This window comes from Epinephelus lanceolatus, chromosome 23 (genome assembly GCF_041903045.1).
Source record: "Epinephelus lanceolatus isolate andai-2023 chromosome 23, ASM4190304v1, whole genome shotgun sequence".
In the NCBI taxonomy this organism is placed as follows: Eukaryota; Metazoa; Chordata; class Actinopteri; order Perciformes; family Serranidae; genus Epinephelus; species Epinephelus lanceolatus.
In genome coordinates, this window is record NC_135756.1 from 27,511,094 (window position 1) to 27,533,215 (window position 22,122).

At 39.8% G+C, this 22,122-nt stretch overlaps 1 protein-coding gene across 3 annotated transcripts in view; it reads right to left on the minus strand.

Moving 5' to 3' along the window:
- Positions 1-22,122, minus strand: part of ptprz1b (protein tyrosine phosphatase receptor type Z1b) — an 83,450-nt gene that overhangs the window by 41,803 nt on the left and 19,525 nt on the right. For all 3 annotated transcript variants that reach the window (XM_033615297.2, XM_078165122.1, XM_078165123.1), the window contains exon 2: positions 11,691-11,759. In XM_033615297.2, coding sequence (XP_033471188.2) covers positions 11,691-11,759 — 69 coding nt within the window. The remainder of the gene's footprint in view (positions 1-11,690; positions 11,760-22,122) is intronic.

Below are 22,122 nucleotides of genomic sequence, written 5' to 3' on the forward strand. Positions count from 1 at the left end.
ACTGTAGAGAGGAAAGAAGAGGACAAAAAGGAAAGTAAATCGATAAAAAAATAGGTGTAGGAAACAAGAGGGAGAGGACAGAAAGGAGACACAAGGAGGACAGTGAAAGTGTGTGTGTGCGCGCGCGTGTGTGTGTGTGTTTACATGCACTAACGTACGGTACAGATATCCTTCACGCAGGTAGACAAAGAAGTGCACATAGACACAAACATGAGTACTGTCTGTTTCTCTTCCTACCCACGCTTACACCAATTAAGCTCCCTTGAGTGGCACACACACACACACACACACACACACAGAGGTAGCTGATTTCACCCTCTGTGAAAAGGTTCTGCACTGCTGAGCGAGCTAACTGTTCAGAAAACATGCCAGATTATTAAATTGAATAATGTGGGGTTTGACTTTTTGGGTGACTGTCTGCTCCTGTTTGCATCACTGCTGGCAAAAATAGCTGAATATGTATCAAATATTAAAAGCAAAAAACGGCTGCTGGATCAGTTTAACCCCACAGTGGTGCTTTTGAATCTGCATTACTGTCTGGCTGGCAGAATAAACACAGCTGAATAGCTTGACCTCATTTTAAGCAGCGAGTGCCCTTCATTCCCTAAAATGGTCTAGATGTGGCAATTTGTGAATTTAGATATATAAGATTAGAACAACAGATAGTTTGCAGCATCTTTTACTCTATTTTTCAATAATTGATCAATCAATGAATATATAGAACGATAGCAATGCCCAATCCACGGTCCAAAACCCAAAGATGTTCAATTTATAATGACATAAAAAAGATCATGAATCAATTAACCAACATAATGTATCACTACAGTAGTAATTAGTTTAATCACTGTAAGCACAAATGAGGAGGCCTCTAGCAACCTCTATAATACATCTTTATCTTAGCAGATACATTGATACATCACAACAGGAAAAGCTCACATGTAATTGATTCATTAATTACATGTGTTCAAAATAATATAATATAAATATATATAATTAAATATATATAAAAAAGTTGTTTTGGGAGTCACCAGGTCAGATTTGGGAGACTTATGAGTTACTACAATACGACCTGCTATGCCAGGGTCACATGACCAACCAAGACAGCCGAAGGTGCCAGTAGGCTACTTTATGGGTTATCATGCTAGCTGAGGAGGCCACAAAAGGTGATGAGATCTTTTTGTTTTGGGGAAAAACACAAACATCAGGAGTGAGATACAAATGACCGCAATTCATTTAACAAAAATGGAAAGTGTCTCTGACTGTCTGTCCTTGGATTTGCTCGATATCTGTTCATCCAATAAACTTCCTACTTGGAGTAGGTATTGCTCGGGACCCAAGGAAGTGCAAGCTCTTGAAATCTATGGGGTGGGAATTTGTGTTTCCTTAGATAGCAAAGACATGACCCACCGGACTTTCTCTGCTTTGATTGGCTTACCCTGATATTCAAACCCTAAACAATCTCACTCCTCTTGTCCAAACCTAACCAACCCAACTGACAAAGGCAACAAATACTAGCCAATCAGAGCAAGAGTAGGGCAAGACATGCCCTCACCATCCTAGGAAACGCAAATTCGCAGGACATATTTCTCGTGTGTTATGTACACACTGTGTTGCATAATAAAAGGGGGCCCCTATTAACTGTTAGGCTGCTTAACAGCATGCTGAGTACAACTCGCTCTCAGTCGCTCATCCCAGAGCGTTCAACAAAAGGTGAAGCAAGGTAAACTGGAGATGTTACATTGTAGCAAACATTTCCGCATCAGCAATCTAACTTTCAGAATATAGGCTTTCATTCCTGGAAATAGCCTGGTCCCATATGGCTAGCTGCTAGCAAATGAGGTGTATACTCTAGCATTACACAACACAACTATGTCATGGCAGGTGTATTACTCAGGACCCCGGCAGCCAGGCATGTTTTGAACTGGCACTGCGCTGGTTTTACAAATTGTGCTACATACATCTTATTTGTCTGTGAAACAGATTTTCTGTAAGATCTATTTTCAAAATACTTTGGACAGTACAAACCTGCCCATTCTCTGAACCCTCAATTCTCAGAGGTGGACTTGCTATTAGTGAGAAACTGTTCTGTTTTAGCTGGTGTCATGTGTTTCGATCAGGATCTCAATTTGCAGTAAAATTCTTTGATTACAGCACAACAGAAGCCTGAGTAGAGAAATAAGTATTGTTCCTTTGTGTGAGAGGAGACTCCAGTTCTCCACTCTGCAGAATCAATGTCTATGTATGAATGCATTCATAGGCACACACACACACACACACACACACACACACACACACTAACTGACATAAAGGAGTGAGCCTTGAGCCTGAGGCTGACAAGATCTGAGCTACTAAATGAATCTATTATGAATGGCAGAGAAAGGACTACAACACACGCGCGCCTGCGCGCACACACACACACACACACACATCACTCATCCAGTGAGATCTACTATGTTAATGACGGACTGCCACACATTTCAGCAGCCGGTGTATCTGACAATCAGACCTGTCAGATTATTCATAAAGCAGAGAGAAAAAACTCAGGGTATGAATCAGAGTCCCCGTATGCTCTTCCTGTGATCTCTGACGACTCCGTCTAGACATGTGAATATGAAAAGGTCTCTGCAGCGAGAGGCAACCGGGACAAGACTCTGCATGAAGTCATGTAGTTAAATATTAAACAATGGCAGGCTTGGCTCTCTGAACTGATTTGCTGTTTATCTGAACGTACACAGTGACGGGTATGTAGAAAATAAAATGGCTCAGAATTTAACTTAAACAAAAACTTGTGCTTCTTTGTCTTCACCTACTGAGGGTAACCACTGAGATTACTCCTACCAATGAGTACACATTTATTGTTTTCAACCTGTGACTGTCATGGAAGACAGATTACATACCTAAACATGAGCATGCTGTGTGAAGTTTACTAATTTTTGGATACTTAAGACACACAGTTGCCTCTCATGGCTGTGTTGGGTGGCCACATTGCAGACATTACAGTCACTGAACTCATTAACCCAGCCACGTACTGAGTGTAGGCGAGGAACAAGGAATGAAAAATGGGGGAAAGAGAGTGTGTGCTTGTGAATAAAGGAGCACACCTCTGCATCATTACCTCATGTCTCCCACAAGGCTCCAGGAGCAGCCACACAGACTGAGCAACAACTGGAGCAGAAGGGAAGCCAGTGTTTGGTGACTAAGAGAGCCATTGAGAACATAGTGGGTGGTGAACACATGCATGTACACAGAAAAAGAGATAACAGACACATGAGATGAGAGAAGACGAGCAGCTAGCTGGTCGAGAGACACTCAGAAAACTGGGATCACGGCTTCTCTTTCTGTCATAGTGAAAAAGCCTCTCCAACAGCTTTTAGACCCTCAGGGGACACTAAACTCCTCTAATCAACATTGTAATAATAAAAACAACAAAGACATGATAATGCTTACTTAGAAGGATTAAAATTCAGGTTAAGGGCTTTCAACAGATTATCAGTGATAAAGTCTACAATAAATATGTAATAAAACAAACTGCAAAGTACCACTACAGGATGAAGACTGGCTGATATCTGACTTTCAGATGACTACAGCATGGTAATTACCAGCTGATTCGCTAATTTTGTCTGCCTGCTGTTTGCTGGGTAGGTAGTATATCGTAGGTTTGCCAGCTGTTGGTGAAACCAAAGTTCATGAGAGCAGTGAGAATGAACCAAAACGGTAAAGCTGTGGGCCCTAGAGCTGAAACAATGAACTGAAGACCCTAAAAAAAACTATATATCTAAGGAGAACTGCAGGGTCAGGTGATAATTCTCTGTGGGTTCATAACTACCGTATAAGCAATTCCTTTTACATCAGTCATTCATCCATTGTTGATGTAAAAACATTGATTAGTGTAGCTTCAAAGATACAATTGGTAACTTTTATGAAAATAACATATTTACAGAAACTGTCACTTTATTCTAAAAGAAGTACACAAGACAGATCTAACCAGTCTAATCATGTCTCGCCTCCCCTACTACTACCTGCACTAAAATCAGACAGTCGCATGGCAGCAACAACCAATCAGAGCCGAAGAGTCTCTGTCGCAGCTGTCACTCATGTCAATTGCTCTGTCAACTGGCAAACTAGACAGCTCTGATCAAACATGAATCAAGATTCTGTAACTGCATTGCCTTTTTCTCATCTCAAATGATTTCAGAAACATATTTCAGTGTCCTGTTTAAAAAATGACACAAGTAAAATGACAAAGTTGGTCCAGCTCGTCCATGCGCCGTCCAGTGACAGCGGGCGCTGGCCACCTGGCGCTCAATATGCTGCTTCAGTGGTTTGTTTTCCAGTGACATGTCAGGTATTAGCTGAGCTATTGAGTATCTTTGAGCAATGAAAGTTATTATTTATTTATTTTTACTTGTAGGCTAGATTTGTTTATATAGGCTATGCTACAGTGATTTGTTTTCCACAGAGCTCTACGGTGCGAGCATTTTACTCGCATTTGCGACTAAAAATAGTTTTGTGCGAGCAAAAGAAATCATTCAGGAGCACGCTGTGCGAGTACAGATTTCAACCAGCAGCAGAAACGAAAGGCAAATCCTGATGGTTGTGGGTTGAATGGGGGTCACAGACACAGACAGGAATACGTACTCCTGTCAAATACAGCAGCCATAGTGCCCCGAGGTGCAAGATAACGGTTTACCAGCAACCGAGAAGCCCGGCTCCAGGTCCAATAAGCCTTTGTTGGTGTCACGACTGCCCAGAAATACCGGAACAGCCGAGCCACAGCGGCACACAGGTATGTGACGTGTCAGAGGAGAAACAAGCCATTTACATTTCTCTCTTTGTGGCAGGTAACGGTCCACAAACCTCAGCGCACTTAAGGGACTGTTCTTAACTTATCAGAGGAGGAGGGTGGCTGGTTGATTTTTATTTTATTTATTTATTTATTTTATGTTGATCCCCCCCTATGTTAATCACTTATTGGTGCTGTTTTTGAAGTATGAATAAGTCAATAAGTAATTTATTCCATTGAAATATCATTGATGTATTATAGAAAAGTGATTCATCTTTTTATAAATGACAAAAGGCACATCTGCCTCATTTTTGCCGTGGTATCGTGATACTACTCAGAATCATGATACTTTCACTGGTATCGTACCGTGGGTCCCAATTTTGGTACCGTGACAACACTACTGCCTAGTTTGACAGTTTGACCTCAGTTTTAACAGCTGTGTTAGAGACTCCTCAGCTCTGCCTAACTGTTTTTGTTCACATACAGTGAGGCCATTACAGCATGCTACAAGGCAATGCAGAAGGCAGAGGAGTAAAAAAGTGATTTATCAGTGCTCTGATACATTTGTCTGTTGCTCATTGCAACTTGAAATGTTTTTTTGCTCTGATTGGTTGTAGGTCCATCCAGTTCATCCAGATACATTTTGATTTACAGTCACTGATAACAACGCTTGGAAACTGAAGATGAACTGAGGGGTTCCAGATAAACTTGTATTTGTGACTTGGTCTGGCAATGTCAGGCTAATAGAAAATAGCACTGTGCCAAGAAAAAACAAAACAGGGGGCAGTGTTGGTGGGGGCATATTGCTTTAGGTGCTGCTGAGAAGAAGAAAATTACCCAGAAGACCAGCTCGACAACAAAACACTGCTCTGTGGGGTACACTACTGTGGGACAGGACTTTATAACTGTGGAAAGCTAGCACAGCATTTTTTTCACGTGTGTATACAATCATGAGATAAACAGAAGAATAATGGTGTTCACATTACAAAGGTATCTACCAGGAATCCGCCCTTGTGTATTTGATTAATACATGCAGTTTGTTGCTGGATGGTACTGCGTCGTAGTGAGTGTTGGAGCCCTTTGCGTTAGCACAGCATCAATGCAGTGGTTTCATTGAAATAAATGAGGTGGCGGAGGGTTTTTTTTTTTTTCAATGCAGGGCTAATGTTGGTCTGAACACAACCTTATTCTTTTTCCTACAATTTTCCTTTTATTTTTTAAAACACTTTAACATAATGTTTACATACCAACAAATGCTGAATGTAAACTGCTCACAACCGCCCACCGAACTGATCCAAAATTTGCCTTGCCATGATGAGTGTCAGTTTTACATAAAGAATGCTTCTAGGGTTTGATAAGATGTAGCCATCACACAGCCTCTCATGCTGGTCCTATTAGTCGAATCCTTAATATGATGCACTACTAAAGGGTAGATACATGATGTTTTCTTGGAAACTGCTCTGTTTAATCAAGAGTGGTGATCAGATTCTTAATGTGAACACAGTCGTCTTTCTAATGAGATAATTTGAAACATGGGGAAATGGTTCAAAGACAAGATATTATGAACATATGTGGACAGGAAGATGTATTCATATTTGAAAATTGTATGTGTGTGTGTGTGTGTGTGTGTGTGTGTGTGTGTGTGTTCCCCAGACAAAGCACCAGAAGAGTACTGAAGCCTGTATTGATCCTGGGTAAGACATAGTTGGATCAAGAAGAGAGAAGACACAGACACACCGAGGAGAGAGAGACAGAAACACCGATACAGAGGTGCAGAAAAAAGAGAACAGACAAAAAATAGTCAACTTATTCAGAACATTTTGATTCTTTAACATTCTGTTTTTCTGTCTCTGTCATTGGTGCTCCACTGATAGGAAACAATTATGCAGAATCTAATACGACATTTCTGCTGTTCTGATAGTTAATATGGATATATATAATGCTGTTTCACTACAATTAAAAAAGCAAGTAGCGGTATCATTATATTATTTCTCTGAGAATTTGTAGTTTTGTTGTGATTTTTGAACAGTATCCTTTGAAAACCGTATTGCATCCCATTGCATTTGCCTGGGAGAGGAAAGTCTGGGTTATCAGAGCGCACAGTTGCACACAAACACATACTGTACATGCACACATACACACGTAACAGATGGGGCCCTGGGGGGTGTCCTCCAGGCAGGAGGATCCCAGGGATCCCTTGGAGACAAAGCAGAGGGGAATGATGAGGACAGCATGGAGGAGGAGGAGGAGGAGGAGGAGCAGGGAAACATACAGTACATAGTACCTGCAGGTTTATTGTTAATACTTTTTAATACCTTTTAAAGATACCAAGATTTTAATTCAGACAGACCTAAGAACCACAATTAAGAAACCAAGCTGGCACAGGCATGAATAATAACAATTACTAACTGAGAATCCCTCTCTGCCATAACTAGACAGATTATCAGCAAGTATAAAAGTTCTGACACTTTTCTTGTGCTCTGATTGGCTGTAGCTCACCAACAGATCAAGATATTTAGCAAGCTTGATATCTGAGGAGCCAACACCAATTTGCCTCTAATCTGGGGCTTTTGTCTGGGAGCTCCAAAATTTGTTGGCGAGCAGAAAATCGTGGCTAAAGTTGTGTAGTGTGAACTAAGCATCAGTGATCTGAGTGAAGGTTGAAAGGGCTGTTACTGATAATAGATACTTAAAAAAATAGATAAATAAAAATGTCAGAGCAGAGACAGGAGAATTATTTTATATGTATTTAATCACCAGTCTACAGTCACCGTGCTCCCGCACTCAAACTGTAAACCTTTCCCAGAAAGTTCACAAATGCTAATTTGGACTTTTGGCTCACATCAACTGTTAAACACAGATAATATGTAACTCAAAATTCTTGAATTTGTATTTCATATGTTGTAGTATGTTGTAAAGCCCTCTAAGGAAAAATGTGATTTGTGATATTGGGCTTTATAAATAAAACTGAACTGAACTGGAATGTCTTAGATGTTCTTTATTAGCATCACACACAAGTTGACTTTATATTTTATGTCTTGAAAGTTTGTTACTACATCCTCAAACTCATTTTGGTCTGTAACAATGATAATCTGTAATTTGAAAAATGATTATTTTTAGCCCAGCATGGATGACAAACCAGAACTATCTGGTGAGTTGTGTAGGACAACACCTGCACTTACAATTCCTCATAAGGTAAAAAAAACTATGCATGAAATTGTATTTTACTTACTTAAACATTTAAACATTTTGATAAAAATCAAACCTAACAACCATGGTTTGTTTGAGGCAAGCTGTTTGAAAAGGTGCATTGTGATTTTTATGTAGCCTAATTTTAAACTTTCCTCCTCTGCCTCGCTTCCTTTCACTTGAGTTCTTTTTCTTCAACTCTCCTCTTGGTCACTCACTCTCTCACTCTCCTGCCCCCCTCTTTCTTTTATTCCCCTTTATTTCCCTTGTCCCCCCCCCCCCCCCCTTACTTCTGACCCAACTAAAAAGCTGTGCACAGTGCCTCACAATGAAGTGCGCTTCTTTCACATGTTAATGCTTTTACTCACGGCTCACTGCACAGCATAAGACAAGAAACAGAGCCGGTCAGAAAAACAAGATTGCATACACATGCACACATGGCTACTGTTACAGCAATCCAAATGAACTGCCACTGAGTCTCCTTCAGTTGTGATGATGAACTTCAAAACCCAACAGAGAGGAAAATGAGAAGTATAGAGTCAGAAAGAAAGATCAAGACACACAAAGCAAGATTACAAATGGAAGTGAAGAAGACAAGGAGGGAAAAGAAAGGGCGTCTCCATTTCGTTTCCATTGCAGATGGGCTTTTCATCATTCATGACCATTTTAGTGTATCACACTAAAAAACCTATTACACTTTGTCAACCGGAGTGTATGTGCCTGGGAATTGATTGTAAAGATTTGACAGTGGGACAGAAAACAATCTCTAAGATGAAAATGCATGTGCATCTATTGATATTCATGCTGCTATGACAAATATGAGTAGGAACAAGTCGGATAAACAAAATCTCACGGCTGCACTGGCTGCGTGTGTGTGAATCAAGTTTGAGTCATTGCATCAATACAAGTCCATTAAAACACGGTTCATGACCAGATTTCATATGAAACAATGATGCTTAGATGTATGAAAGCAATTCATAAGGTGATGTGTTTGTTGGAGGACAAATTAGATACAATGATTTGATCCCGTTTGGGGTTTTTCATTAACTAAAATATATTTTATTTTACTCAGTTTTTCAAGGTAATCAAGGTGTTTTGGATTGTTAATTGTAGACATGTCAGTTTTGGTTAATTATTCTTTCCATAGCCTGATACCCATTAACTGGTAACTAAATGTTAAATTTTTAAAAAAGAAAAAAGCACAGTGACTTGAAATTCAAGATGCTTTTCCTTTTAGTCTGACACTCCAATGACTCAGTGAGCTTTAGCACTGCATTTCAAAGGGCTATGCATTTAGAGGTGGTGAAATGTTAACATTTTGTCATGTAAACGTCTTGCCTTTTTCATTTTCTGTTGGCTTTGGTGACAGACAGACAGCTATCCATGTTACCATGCCAAAATATAGTGCCCAACGCTGTAGTGGCGGCACAGTGTTGCCATTGTGGAAACACTGTACCCCTTCCTCCGGTCTCCCCATAGCCTGATGAGTTAGCTGTTTTATTTTAAGCCCAGAAACCCCTTTACCTTTGTTAACTATGTTAGGATGACTTGTAATGCTGATACTGCTAACTGTGCTAACAGAGCTAACAGTAATAACATAGTTAATAGTGCTATGAAGTGTTTGTGGCTCAAAATTAGGCTACTTTCTTACCAAGGCAACCTGGGGGGACACTGAGGGGTGGGTACAATGTTTCCAGAGCAATACTGTGGGTTGGGAAGGTGTTACTAGCTGTAATCTCAGAATGAGCGCCGCCAGCTAGCTCCCACCAGACATGGTTGGTGTGTAATGCAGTAAACTGAAGAACAGCAAAATTAGCCTATAGCTCAACATGTGTAACTGGTCAAAAATATTAACCACTGACATCCCTAGTTAGTTGCATAACAGACAGAAGTACGTATGATGATTATTCATCTGCCTTTAAAGACTTAACGGTAAATAAAACAAAACTGAATTTAAAAAAAACAAAAAACAACAGAATTCATCTTTAAGCAAGTACTGGCTCTGCAACTTTGCAAGCTTCCCAATTAAGCAGCTAAGGCTGAACAGATCCCAACACTGCATGTAGCATACCAGAGAACAGCACTGCCATCTGCCTTTCTAGAAAAACTGTTAGCGGCTGCTCAAAATGTCTCTACAAGTCATTAACACTTATTTCAGAGAAATATTCACAGCTAAATTATCAGTTATGTTTATTATTAGTAACATCAATAAATCCAGTTTGCAGTCATGCTACAGGGAGTTCAAGCTGGTTGGTCAATTAATGGTTTGGAAGACTGGCTTGTAAAGAGGCTGTTTTATTCTTGGGGACTCTGGGAAATTATGTGTCTTTTATGGCAGGGCTACTTGGATTTCATATCTTTTTCCTGCATTATGCTCCTCAAATGCGATCCATTTTGGGTGCAGGTTAATAAGTTTAATAGCTCTACCTTTAGCCCACCGATGACCTGTTGAGCCTGATCATTCCTCCTGATCGCCCCCCGACCATTAAGAAGCTAATCTCTCCCTCTGGGACTATTACGCTCTGTCTGTGTCCACTCTTTGTTTCTGCTGGACCACAGCTTAGCCCAGTGGGGGCTTCGTGCTGAAGGAGCTGATGCCATCTAACCATATGGTACGTGGCAGATCAAGGCTGTCTCACGGGAGGTGTTAACAGATAATTCCTTTGATTCATGTGATATTCAGACTGACATTTACCAGTCTCAAGGAGCTGTCCCTTGCGCTGCCTGTTTTAAGAAGTGACTGTGTGATTCTGAACAGTAACCGGAGGGCAGCTCAGAAACTTCCTATCTCCTGATGATTGAACATTCAAGTTTGGTTTGTCTAAGAACTTCATGTGTGGTTTAAGCTTATTATTAATTACCCCAGTAGTCTGTTGTTATCTTGACTAATCTAACTAGGAGCTAACAAGCAGACTGGGCAGACCACCCATATTTGTGTTTTTATGGAGTTATACCTCCAGGACTAAGACACTAAGTGTTTTAGCATCTTCCATCCACTGAGATGAAATAGTTAGCGTTAGCTTTGCTATGCTACACTTGAACTACTCATCAACTCTGTGATTAATACACATTTGATTAATACAACTGATTAACACTTATTTGGGTGGTATATCCGAGGCTCCTAGCTAGCCTAACACAGTAGCTTTCAAACCACGTGCAGCATGCATGGGAATGAATTACAACTTTTAAGAACGGGTTGCAGTGTCTGTGACAATAGTCAGTTACTGTTACATGAACCACCGTGCAGCATATGCATGTAAATTTTACCACTACAGGATCGATTATATCAGAGACTGACCGGCCGCACGTTGGTCATGGCAGATCAAGATGAAAATCTGTCAATTGCGATGTCACCAGCCGATTGATCGGTGCATCTCTATTAAGATACTAACAGCACTTACACAAGTACTTACAGTTACAAGCTGTAAATGCTATTATAGTGTCAGTACTGTTTTGTAAGTATTGATAGTTATTTTAGTCTGTTTTTATTTTTTTACTTGGTATTAAGGTATGTTGCCACCTTTTACAAATACTCTGCTCAGCCAAAAATTTCCCTTTCTATCAAAAAAACCCTACAAAAAACAAACAAACAAACCCATTGTCCAGGACACTGTTACTCCGCATTTATGAAGCAAACTGCTCATATCTCTACACACACATGGCAGTCGAATATCTATTATCATTACAAAGGGGAATAAAAAAAAATGTGCACACAGACCTGAATATGACCAGTCGATATCTTCAGGGAGTTTTCTCAGGCCTCGGACCAGCGGCTCCGCTGCCACAACTACAGCAGAGAGAACGAGAAAAAGGTTATTATGGTCATTTCGCATTTCCACAAACACACACAAATGCACAGACTGACAGGTGAAACCGTGACCAGCTGCTGTGTGCCACATGATAAGTGGCAGGCTTTTCCTGTCATTCATGGGATACTTTTCACAACAACCTTGCCTGCCTTGTAATAAACCAATTTCATTCAGTCGGAGAGGAAAAGTCAAATGTGCTAACACTGTCGTACGTGACTTCGCTGTGTTGTGTTGGACATGTTCCAGCAGAGTGGTGTGAGATTAGTTTTCTATGTAGGAAGGCCAATTTCGAGATAGCCTGGGTAACAACAGCAACATTTACAACAGATAAAAAGATGGTGACTACTAGGGCATTCGCTCAGCCGCTGCTGTACATGTAGTGACATGATTCCCCCTACAGCCACAGAGCACTGGAGCATTTTTTTCTAAGGTGTAAAATAATTTGTGTGTAGCACACACAGGTTTCTGAATTGGAGCAGAAACAGAACACTAACCTTTAGTCTTACTAATAGAAGCATGCACACACGGTACAAAAATCATTGGTTATCACCATACAGTAGAACACTTTAGAGGGTGCAGGAGGGAGCTGCATCACCATTAACAGCATTTTTCTCAGTGCACACACACGCACACACACACATCTATCTATTTCATGGTAGTAATTTTCACTCAGGGACAGTAGAGGATACAATGATGTATGAAGTCACAGTTCAGTGTGTGTATCTGTGTGTCGTACTAGCTGGACATCCACTAATAGCTTTGTGTCCCTCACTAGCTGTCTTTTCTTGCTCCATGACATATGAGGGCACTGAATAACACACACACACACACACACACACACACACACACATAGATGCACAACTCTCTCTTCCCCAAGCTATTTTGACTCAAGTCTCTTTCAGTTTTCACTTTCTTTATGTTCATGTCTCTTCCACTCTTTCACCTCCTGCTAACAGGAAAAAGTCAGTGCTCTTTGTAATCATCAATAAATTAACTGATGACAGAGAATCCATTTTATTTGTATAAAAACACATGGAGTAATTATGTCAGCAAGTACCAAGTGTGACTCTCTGGTGGGAAAGTTGTACATCCAAAAATCCTAACATTAACACACTCACCCTGCCAAGATTTAACTCCCGTCAAGGTGACACATAAAAACATGTGCGTCATGTTTCAAATATGAAAATTATCCTTAGGAGTTTTCACAGCCAGAATTAAAGCCTGTGCATGGGTATTAACAGCGACATTGTAAAGCACTTCATGCACAACCAGATGGCATATTTCGTGTGATTTGTGGGGTCAAAACTGGTGCAGACAGGCATAACGTATATAACCTGACAAAGCCTGTTTCTGAGCCTCTGTGTAGAGAAAAGGAGGAAGGAGCAGGGGTCCATAAAACCTAAAAACTCATCATAAAGGAGACTGGCACACAAACAACATGAACAAATAAAAAGTAGGGGGAAGAAAAGAATATATCCTCTTTTTTTTTTAATCTTTCACTGCGCAGAGAAAAACCAAACACTGATCCTTTAAAAAGATGAAAGCCCTGTGTGGAGTCAGATTTAGGTCATGGACAATTACCACCATATCCACAACATTAAGATCATCCATGTGGCTGAGATGAAAACAGTATAATGCTATTGTTTACCATATAAAGCTGCATGGATAAAAAGATTGGGAATATCACTGCACGTGTGACAGCATGCACTCGTTCACATAGTTTTATCTAACTATGTGTTGTTGAACTCTTGAAGACATGCAATGGAGTGCATCCTTCTGTAAACTCTTCTGCATCAATGAATATGCAACAAACCCTGATACAGATGCAGCCACAGGGGGATTTTAATGTCGCACTTCACACTTGTTTAACTCACTTTTGCTTCTTTCCCATTTTTTCCCAAAAGAGACTGAAAGATGCTGAAAGTAGAAAATATTTTCTCTGTTTTCTGTTTCTGGAGTTTACAGGAAGCTCTGTGCTGAATGGCTGGATAATGAGCTAAAAACAGACCATCTATGGATCTTTAAGAAACTCAAAAAAGGTCTTTAAAAGTCTGAGCTCATGTCTTGGTGGTTAATATTTATGGAAGTTCATTCTTCACTTTTGTAGTTAGTTAATATTCTTTCCTTAAAATAAAATACATTTTGGAAATAAGAAATGAATTGGAATGTGTTTAAGGAAATGAGAAATGATAAATTGAGTCTGGGGCACTTGACCAGCATCTACACTGTGCCATACTGACATGACAGGACTGACAAATACTAGGCTATTATATTATAAATAGCCCGACCAGACTGAGCTGACCACATACTGCTTGCTATACTCTTTTGTGTCTGTATATAAGTGGATGGTGAAAAGACAGAAAGACTTTAGAAAGAAGATGAAAGGAAGGTAGGAAGAGCAAAAATAAAGAAAAGAATTTCACAAAACAAAATGTAATAAGAGACAAAAACATAAAGACTTGAATGGAAAATAATACAGACAGAAAAAACCCAGAAAAATTCGCAACAAACCACACATTTAGGAGTTTATTTATGGCCTTGTTTCCCAGCATGATGCGTGTGTGAGATTACTCTCTCATTCAGACTGCCATCTATAAATTCAGTGTATTTGATGATTACATTCATCTTTGCACAAAGGGGGAAAGACTGATGGGAGTAATGAATGAAAGTGAGCAAAAGGGGAAAGAGTGAAAAATGGAGTTGACTGTGGTGTTGCAGCGTCAATAATAGCTTCATTAACATCACACTGTGACGGATTTTAATCTAATTAGCCCTTGGCAAACCACCGTGCAACACACACACACACACACACACACACACACACACACAAACCAAACGATCACCTGTTGTTTCTGTGTGATTTTTGAAAGCTTACGAAAAAAAGAAATTTCCCTTTGAAAAGGAAATGTATTTGGGAGATTTCATTGGCCTAAAATAGGGAAATTGTTTGATGGAGATGGATTTTGAATGTACTTTTATGTGTGAGAGCTGCATAATCGGAGTGGAAATGCACTTGAAATGTCACCAGAAATATAATACACCTTTTGAAGTAAATAACTAGTGTAGTATATGAAGCGTAATTGGTCCCTGCGTGGTCACTGTGGTCACACACATTTTCCTTTTCATGTTACATATCTTCTATGTGCATCTGGCCTGAGTCTTGAAAAACTGAAGTGAAACCACAAAACCAGATGGACCAACTTTGACATGAGTCACCCTTTATTCAGGTCAGTCAGGTGATGAATCCTGATTTGACCATTTAAAGTTTCTTTGAAACACTTAGTGAAGTTGCACTCACTGGGAACGAGTTGGCCAAGTGATGGATTTCACCTCTTAGCCAATCACTGTGTCCGTACAGGGTGATTTCAGTAAAGTGACACAAAGGCGTTGAAAGTACATGTAAGAACATTTAAGTCGCCAAACCTGTGTCACATTTTATGTTAATGTCTTATGCAACTTTTTAACATTTATATAGTGCTCTGATCTGCTAAAACTAAGTACAATAAAGGGGCAACGCTTTAATTCTTACATTACCTTTAGCTTCTCATAACATTGGTTAGCAGTCAGAGGTCAACAAGACCTGGTACGAATAATGCAACTGAAAAATGTATATAGCATAGAAAGAAATTCATCAAAAGTGTAGCTGTCAGGGTGCTCCAGTTGGTCATTTTTTATAGAAATAACCTTTTTTTGCAAAAAAAAAGTTTCCACACACAAGTATATGAGACAAAGATCTGTGAAAAAAACATATTCATTTGAGTATATACATATTCCTTTAAAGCTAAGTTGCTAAATTTTATGAGAATAACTTTGCTAAAACTGTCATTACATACACAAAGTGTTATATGAGACAGATGTGAGTCTGTAAAATAAAAAAAAAATGTCCCTCCTCCTCTTCCTATTGCTTCTAATAGCATTGGCCAGAATCTACTGCAGCACATCAAAAACAATCAATCAGAGTCAAGGAGTCTGTAACACAGCTGTCAATCATGTCACTGTTCACTGCCCGTGAACTGTGTTCAAACTGTCAAACTAGGCAGTGCCGATAAAATGTGAATCAAGATTCTGTTACTGCATTGCCTATTTCTCACCTCAAATGTTTTCACAAACATATTTTAGTGTACTGTTTCACTGTAAAATGAGAAAGTTTGTGACCTGGCTGCTATGTTGGATATAGTTAAGCGAAGTAACAAGCACCACTAACCAGCCAGAAAAACATTCTTGACTCTGATTGGTTGTTTTTTAGGTGCTGCAGCAGATTCTGGCAAATGCTTTTAAAAGCAATAGGAAAGGAGGAGGGACGTGACTATTTTACAGACTATCTGTCTCATATAATACTTTGTGTATGTAGCGATAGTTTCAGCTAATATCGTAAGAAGTTATTTTCATAAAAGTTATCAATTTTACCTTTAAGATGCTGACCATAAACTTTAACAGGGACCTTGTGCTGCATCTCTCTCTCTCTCCTTTGTTTCTTGGCATCTTTCTATTTCCTGTAATTAAGGCATAACAATGCTCCCAAAATGCTTGCTGCTAGCATTTAGGAACAGGTTCTCACAGCATGATAATGAATACAGTAGAAGCGGTAGTGGCAGAGTCTGCCATTCCTGCATCATGACTCCATATGGTTTCTTTAAAATCATAAAATATTAATATCTAGCACATCAAATATTCTATTTTTAGTCATTCAGAATCAGTTTTATTGGCCAAATAAATGTGCATATATAAGGAATCTGACTTCAGTTTTTGCAGTGCTCTCAGTTACAAAGAAGTACACATAACAGCTAAGAACAAGGCAAACAAAGCTGGTCATATGGTATAGAATAGACAGGGCTATTACGTACACAAGTATGTGGGAAAAATAGTGTGATAAATATATACATATACAGCTCTAGAGACCAACAATATACATAAAATATCTATATACAAGTGTGTTTGTTAGTTGTATACAATATAAGTAGTGGAGACAAATAAATATTGAATAGGTGGATATATACAGTGTATATTACATATTATTTAAAGTGGATATGTTATTGTATCATATGTTTTACAGTCAGTGGAACCTGCACAAATTTTATATTAGTAAAAAGTTAATAACTGTTGCTTTTCAACATGTGGTTAAACACAGTTACATGGTTTGGGAAATGATAAAATGACAGCCACTAGTTTTTGGGTCATACAGGCAAGTTCCTCATTTAGTGGTAGTAGTAAGAGCTAACATACAGTAGCTGTTAGTTGTCGGAGGCAGCAGAGGAATGAGGTGATGAGACAGTACTGCACAGGCAAAGAGCCAAGAGCAAAGAGACACTAGTGCTCAGCTTTAAGAGCACAGCGGATAGTGATGGGACTTCATCGCTGCAGGCTGGCCATGCATGAAGCTCACAGCTGAATCACTGTATTATTCCACCCATCTGCACTCTATCTGCTTTATCGGATTTCCCAGTGGGCTTCAGAGACCTGACATTAAAGGTTTAGGTGACTGCGGCAGTGGCAACAAGACATTTATATGAATGTTTTATTCATATAGGAAAGGTCAACAGACATGCAGTTTTCCAACAACGCTCCGCTTCGTCGTCACACATTCCTACACCTATCTTCAAGGCTGCCCAAGAGGAAAAGGATGTAGTAAAGGACTGGCTTACACTTATAAATATGTAACAAAACTACATTCTGGTCCAATTTTTACTATGCCCTGTGTACTGGCATGAGTGAGGATGACTCCACAGCTGTCAGTGTGAGACAGAATAATGAAGTGAAATGAAAAGCCAAATGAGAATGTGTGTCAGCCAGACACCTGATACTCTGACTACAAGCTTCACTCACACTGAAGTGTCAGTCACTGAGGATAATTTACTACAAGAGCTCCACTCATAAACATGGAATATGGCAAAACATGGTGAGGCAACGCACAAGTGAAGATCATTAGCTCTCACTTGTCAATCAGGTGGATGTTAAAAGCCCTATAAGGGGAAAGGACAAAATGCAAACACAGATTTTCAATGATACCAAAATATCATTGCAGATCTTTCTGAGCAGGTACTCAAAGTTATGCTGTTTTATTTTCATTTTGAAAATTAAATATAATCCTTGAGATTTATATTTTTACATATAACCCTGTTTTTTCTCCACACTACTTTTAGTCGGCATTTCCTCAGCAATAGGAATGTTAATGTATTTAACTATAGATACATCGTAGATTTTATTGTTAGTGGCGGAGTCCGCCATTTCTGCCCTGGTTTTAAATTGCCCACCGTCACATGAGTTACTCACACAAAATGATGCATGCTGATCAATTCAGTGTTGCTGTTTGTAATGTTATCTCAATGATATCAGGGTCACTGTTAACTGTTCACTCTATCAGAGCTGTAATCAGCTACTGCTAATGCTTACCCAACATTTCCTACTGCTGATAGTTCACATTAAAAGCATCCACCTGGTGAAAGATATGGTGGCTTTTATCGTGGAGCAGCCAGAGAAAACACAATGTATTTGTCACCAAATATAATGCTAGCCGCGGCCATCTGCTGGAATGTCTGCTATGGTATTAATCTGCACTCAGGCCTCAACAATAAAGATTGCCCGATCGCCCAAGTGCCCTGGACAAGTTAAATACCACGTCAGGCTAGTGAATTTAGCAACTCACTTGTCCAATCGGGGAAGGGGTAAAACAGAAATAAACACATATTTTTTCAGGAGATGATGATGGAAGTAGCTGAAGAATGAGCCGTCTTGCTACCTTCTCATCTCTGTTGAGAGAAGGTTTATGAGCTGAAGCGCTAGTGAGTGTTCAATTATCCTGGAAACAGGAGTTTAGTTGGGTGGTGACAGAGGATATGAGCAAAACTCAAACTACGTATTGCACAGTTTTCCAAAAGTTTGAGATCAAGTTGGATGAAACGGGGTCATTTTTCAAAGGCAGTTAAGTTACAGATAAAGGCTAGAGTGCATAACAAGACAGCTAAGAGAGCTGCCGACAACCTCTCTTTCAGGGCCTTGACGGTGCTTATACGAACGATGATTTTGCTGAAGTTAGGTAATTGTAAAACTTACTGTCATAGCATATCACATTTCCAAAAAGTGCTAACAGTAAAAATTGACTTTGGGCAAGTAGATTTCTGATTCACTCACTTGACCAGGCAAGTGTCTCAAATAAACTTCATTTAAAATCTTAAGGATTACATCTTTAAAGCGGGTGCTCACACAAAAACGTTGACAAAGATCACAAAGGCAAAGGTCATGAAACTGCAACCTTTTTTTCTCACCCTCCAGACAGGCTAGTCTGTCTGCTCAGATCCTCTTACATCAATCTATCTCGTTCCGCTCATTCCAAGAGTGATTCTGTGATGAAGTGTTGACATTTACTGTTTTGTTGTAGCCACATGGCCTTGACCTTTGTACTTCTTCAGTTACCAATTTCTTATGTTTCCTCGAAGACCTTTCAACAACCCAGAAAGAGGGGGCATGAACTTGTTGCCTTCAATCAAAAGAAATATAGCTAGCTTGTGCGCTGCAGTTTGTGAACCCTGGAGTGTGTCTTTCATCCCTGGTAATCAAAACTCTTCTAAATGTATTGAATTCGAATCTCATAATGACTGGTTTTAAAACAATTTTTTTTCTCTAAATGCATGCAGCAGCAGCAGCCTTAGATGGCAGTTTTTGGGATGGAGATGCTGCAGGGAGGATTCTGTGTTATTAGTGTTGGGATAAGTGAGCCAGTCCCAGCTGAACGCTAATGAATAGCACCATGTTGGATTACAGGGCTCCTGGGGCTGATTAAACCAGAATCCTTGAGATGAAGAATACGTTCATCAGCTGCATTTACACCAACATAAACTGATTTTTAACAGTAGATGTGATTACTGTTGTCCTATTAAATGAAGTCCTGTGTTCCTCCAGGGACAGAAAGCCTGTGTTCAACCAACAAGAGTGGAAGTGTCTGTACGGTTCAGTGCATCTATCCCTGTATGAAGGGTTTAGCTTGAAGGCTGTTAAATGATGTCATGTGAGTTCTACAGGAAAATGACGGCATTTGATCTTTTTTTCAAACAGCTAAAACCAAACCATGTTTTGAACTTATTCAGTACCAAGGCATGGAGTAGCATTATCTTTGTATAGTGCAGCAAAAACTACAGTTGTGGAGATCGAAAGGGATGAATCAGTGTACAAAACATTTGATTCTGATACAAAAAAACAACTGTCACAACATACAGTTCACCCCACTATAATATTTTCACCTTGATGACTAGTTTTAGTAGTGACTAGCAAAAATATACCATCCAGTTTGTTCAATACTGATGCAACAGCAGCTCCTACATAAAGTACAATATCAGTTGCAGACATCCTGGCTGTTTTTGAAAAAATGCCTCAATGGCACTCCTCTTTACGGTCCTCTTCTCAAATATATTCTATATTACATAAAGTGTTGTGATTGGCCTGTCAGATCTAAAGTTGATGGAAATCTGTCAAAAGGGGAGGGGGAACAGACGGAACTGTCTGAGCAAATAAAACATTTCCTAGACCTGTATCAATAGTAAACATGTCCATGCTCCACCATGCCTCAGAGTCTACAGCTACACTGGTGCTTCGGTAAGGCGGTGGTTTGAGCTAATTGCTAATGTCAGCATGCTAACATGCTCAGGATGTTAACATGCTTATGTTTACACAGGTGTTTTCACCATGTTCATCACCTTTTCATGCATTAGCAATGTACAGATGAGAATGACGGGGAATGAAGTCAGTTTTGCGGATATCTGGTTAGAAAATAAAGAAGTGCTAAATTAAAAGTGTAAACCTCTTGATGGCTACAAGAAGAGTCTGGTTATCACCAGTCATTTGAATTCATTTTTCCGGAATAACTGATATCTGTATCAAATTTTAAGGCAATCAATGCAACAGTTGTTGAGACATTTCACTGACAAACACATCAACAAACAAAGTGGTGGTAGAGGTAAAGTCAAGGGTTCACCAAAGTCATTCAGGATTCATCTTCTGGTGACCTTAAAAACATACTATCTCCTCCTCGTTGGGCAGCTCTCAGCATACAGTATATCAACGAAACCCGCTGTCAACACATGATGAATGGCATTCCTACCGTGAACTACAAATTAAACTAACTGCTGTTAAATATATTTTGCCAAGTGAAAGGACTCCGAGACGACTGCCATAACTGATCACTGCTCAACACACGGCATCTGAGTCACATAAAACGTGACACCTGTTGACCTCAGTGTCACACACACACACACACACACACAGACACACACACACACACACACACACACACACACACACATTCATTTACACTTATACATATATACAGGCACATACCTCCAGGGGCCAGACTATAACTTATATAGCATTCAGCTGTGTTGAGGGTCAGCTGGTTAAATTAGTACGCTTGACTTCTCTCATTCACTGTCTCACTGTTCAGTCACCTTATCTTACTCTGTCAGACTCTGTCTGATGCATATTGGAAACTATGCACAGGGCCATTAACAATATGGCTGCATGAAGACAAGGCAGAGAGGAAGGACAGGGGATGTATAACTAAGATAACTAAGTAGTGAACACTTTAACTTAAATGTTGACAGGAGAGTGCGCACATCCTCATTAGTTACCCGTCTAATTATCCATTTAATGACTGGGATGTTTAATTACCAATTCTCTCCATTTTAATCTAATAAGAATATATAGTGATATATATGTGTCTCCTAGTACAGCTTTAAAATCACAATTGAGTCCACATATGTATGAGCCCAGGCATTTTGGGACCCTTTATGGTCTATTTGTGCCCTGCTACTCATACTGCAGCATGGGAGATATCTCCCATTCATCTCCTCTGTCCAGCTGAATGAACAAAGCCTCACAGTGAAGTCCAGCAGCACAGGTTATGACTTAATGAGATTAGGCTCCACATTAAATGGAGGATATTGTTTCTGAGTGCTAAACAAACCACGCATTGTTCCACAGGGACACGACAGCATTAAAGCCGCAATATAAAACCTTATCAGACAAGCCTATCACTGGGATCTGTGTGTGTGTGTGTGTGTGTGTGTGTGTGTGTGATAGAGTGTGTGGAGCACTCCAGTTGTTCTGGTGGGGACAAGGGAGTCAGTTCTGTGAGTGTATGGATGGGGACCGTGAGAATTTGGGGCCCTATGGTGGAAGTGGTAATACAGTTGAACAGCTGGGGGGTTAAAAAACCTACATATGCACACACACACGCACACACACGCACACACTCAGTGTCAGGTAACAGCCCACTATGTCCAGCCAGATGGGGTATCACCAATTTCTTTTTTGGCTCCACAAAAATCTAATAAAACCGAACTGTTCTGTCAT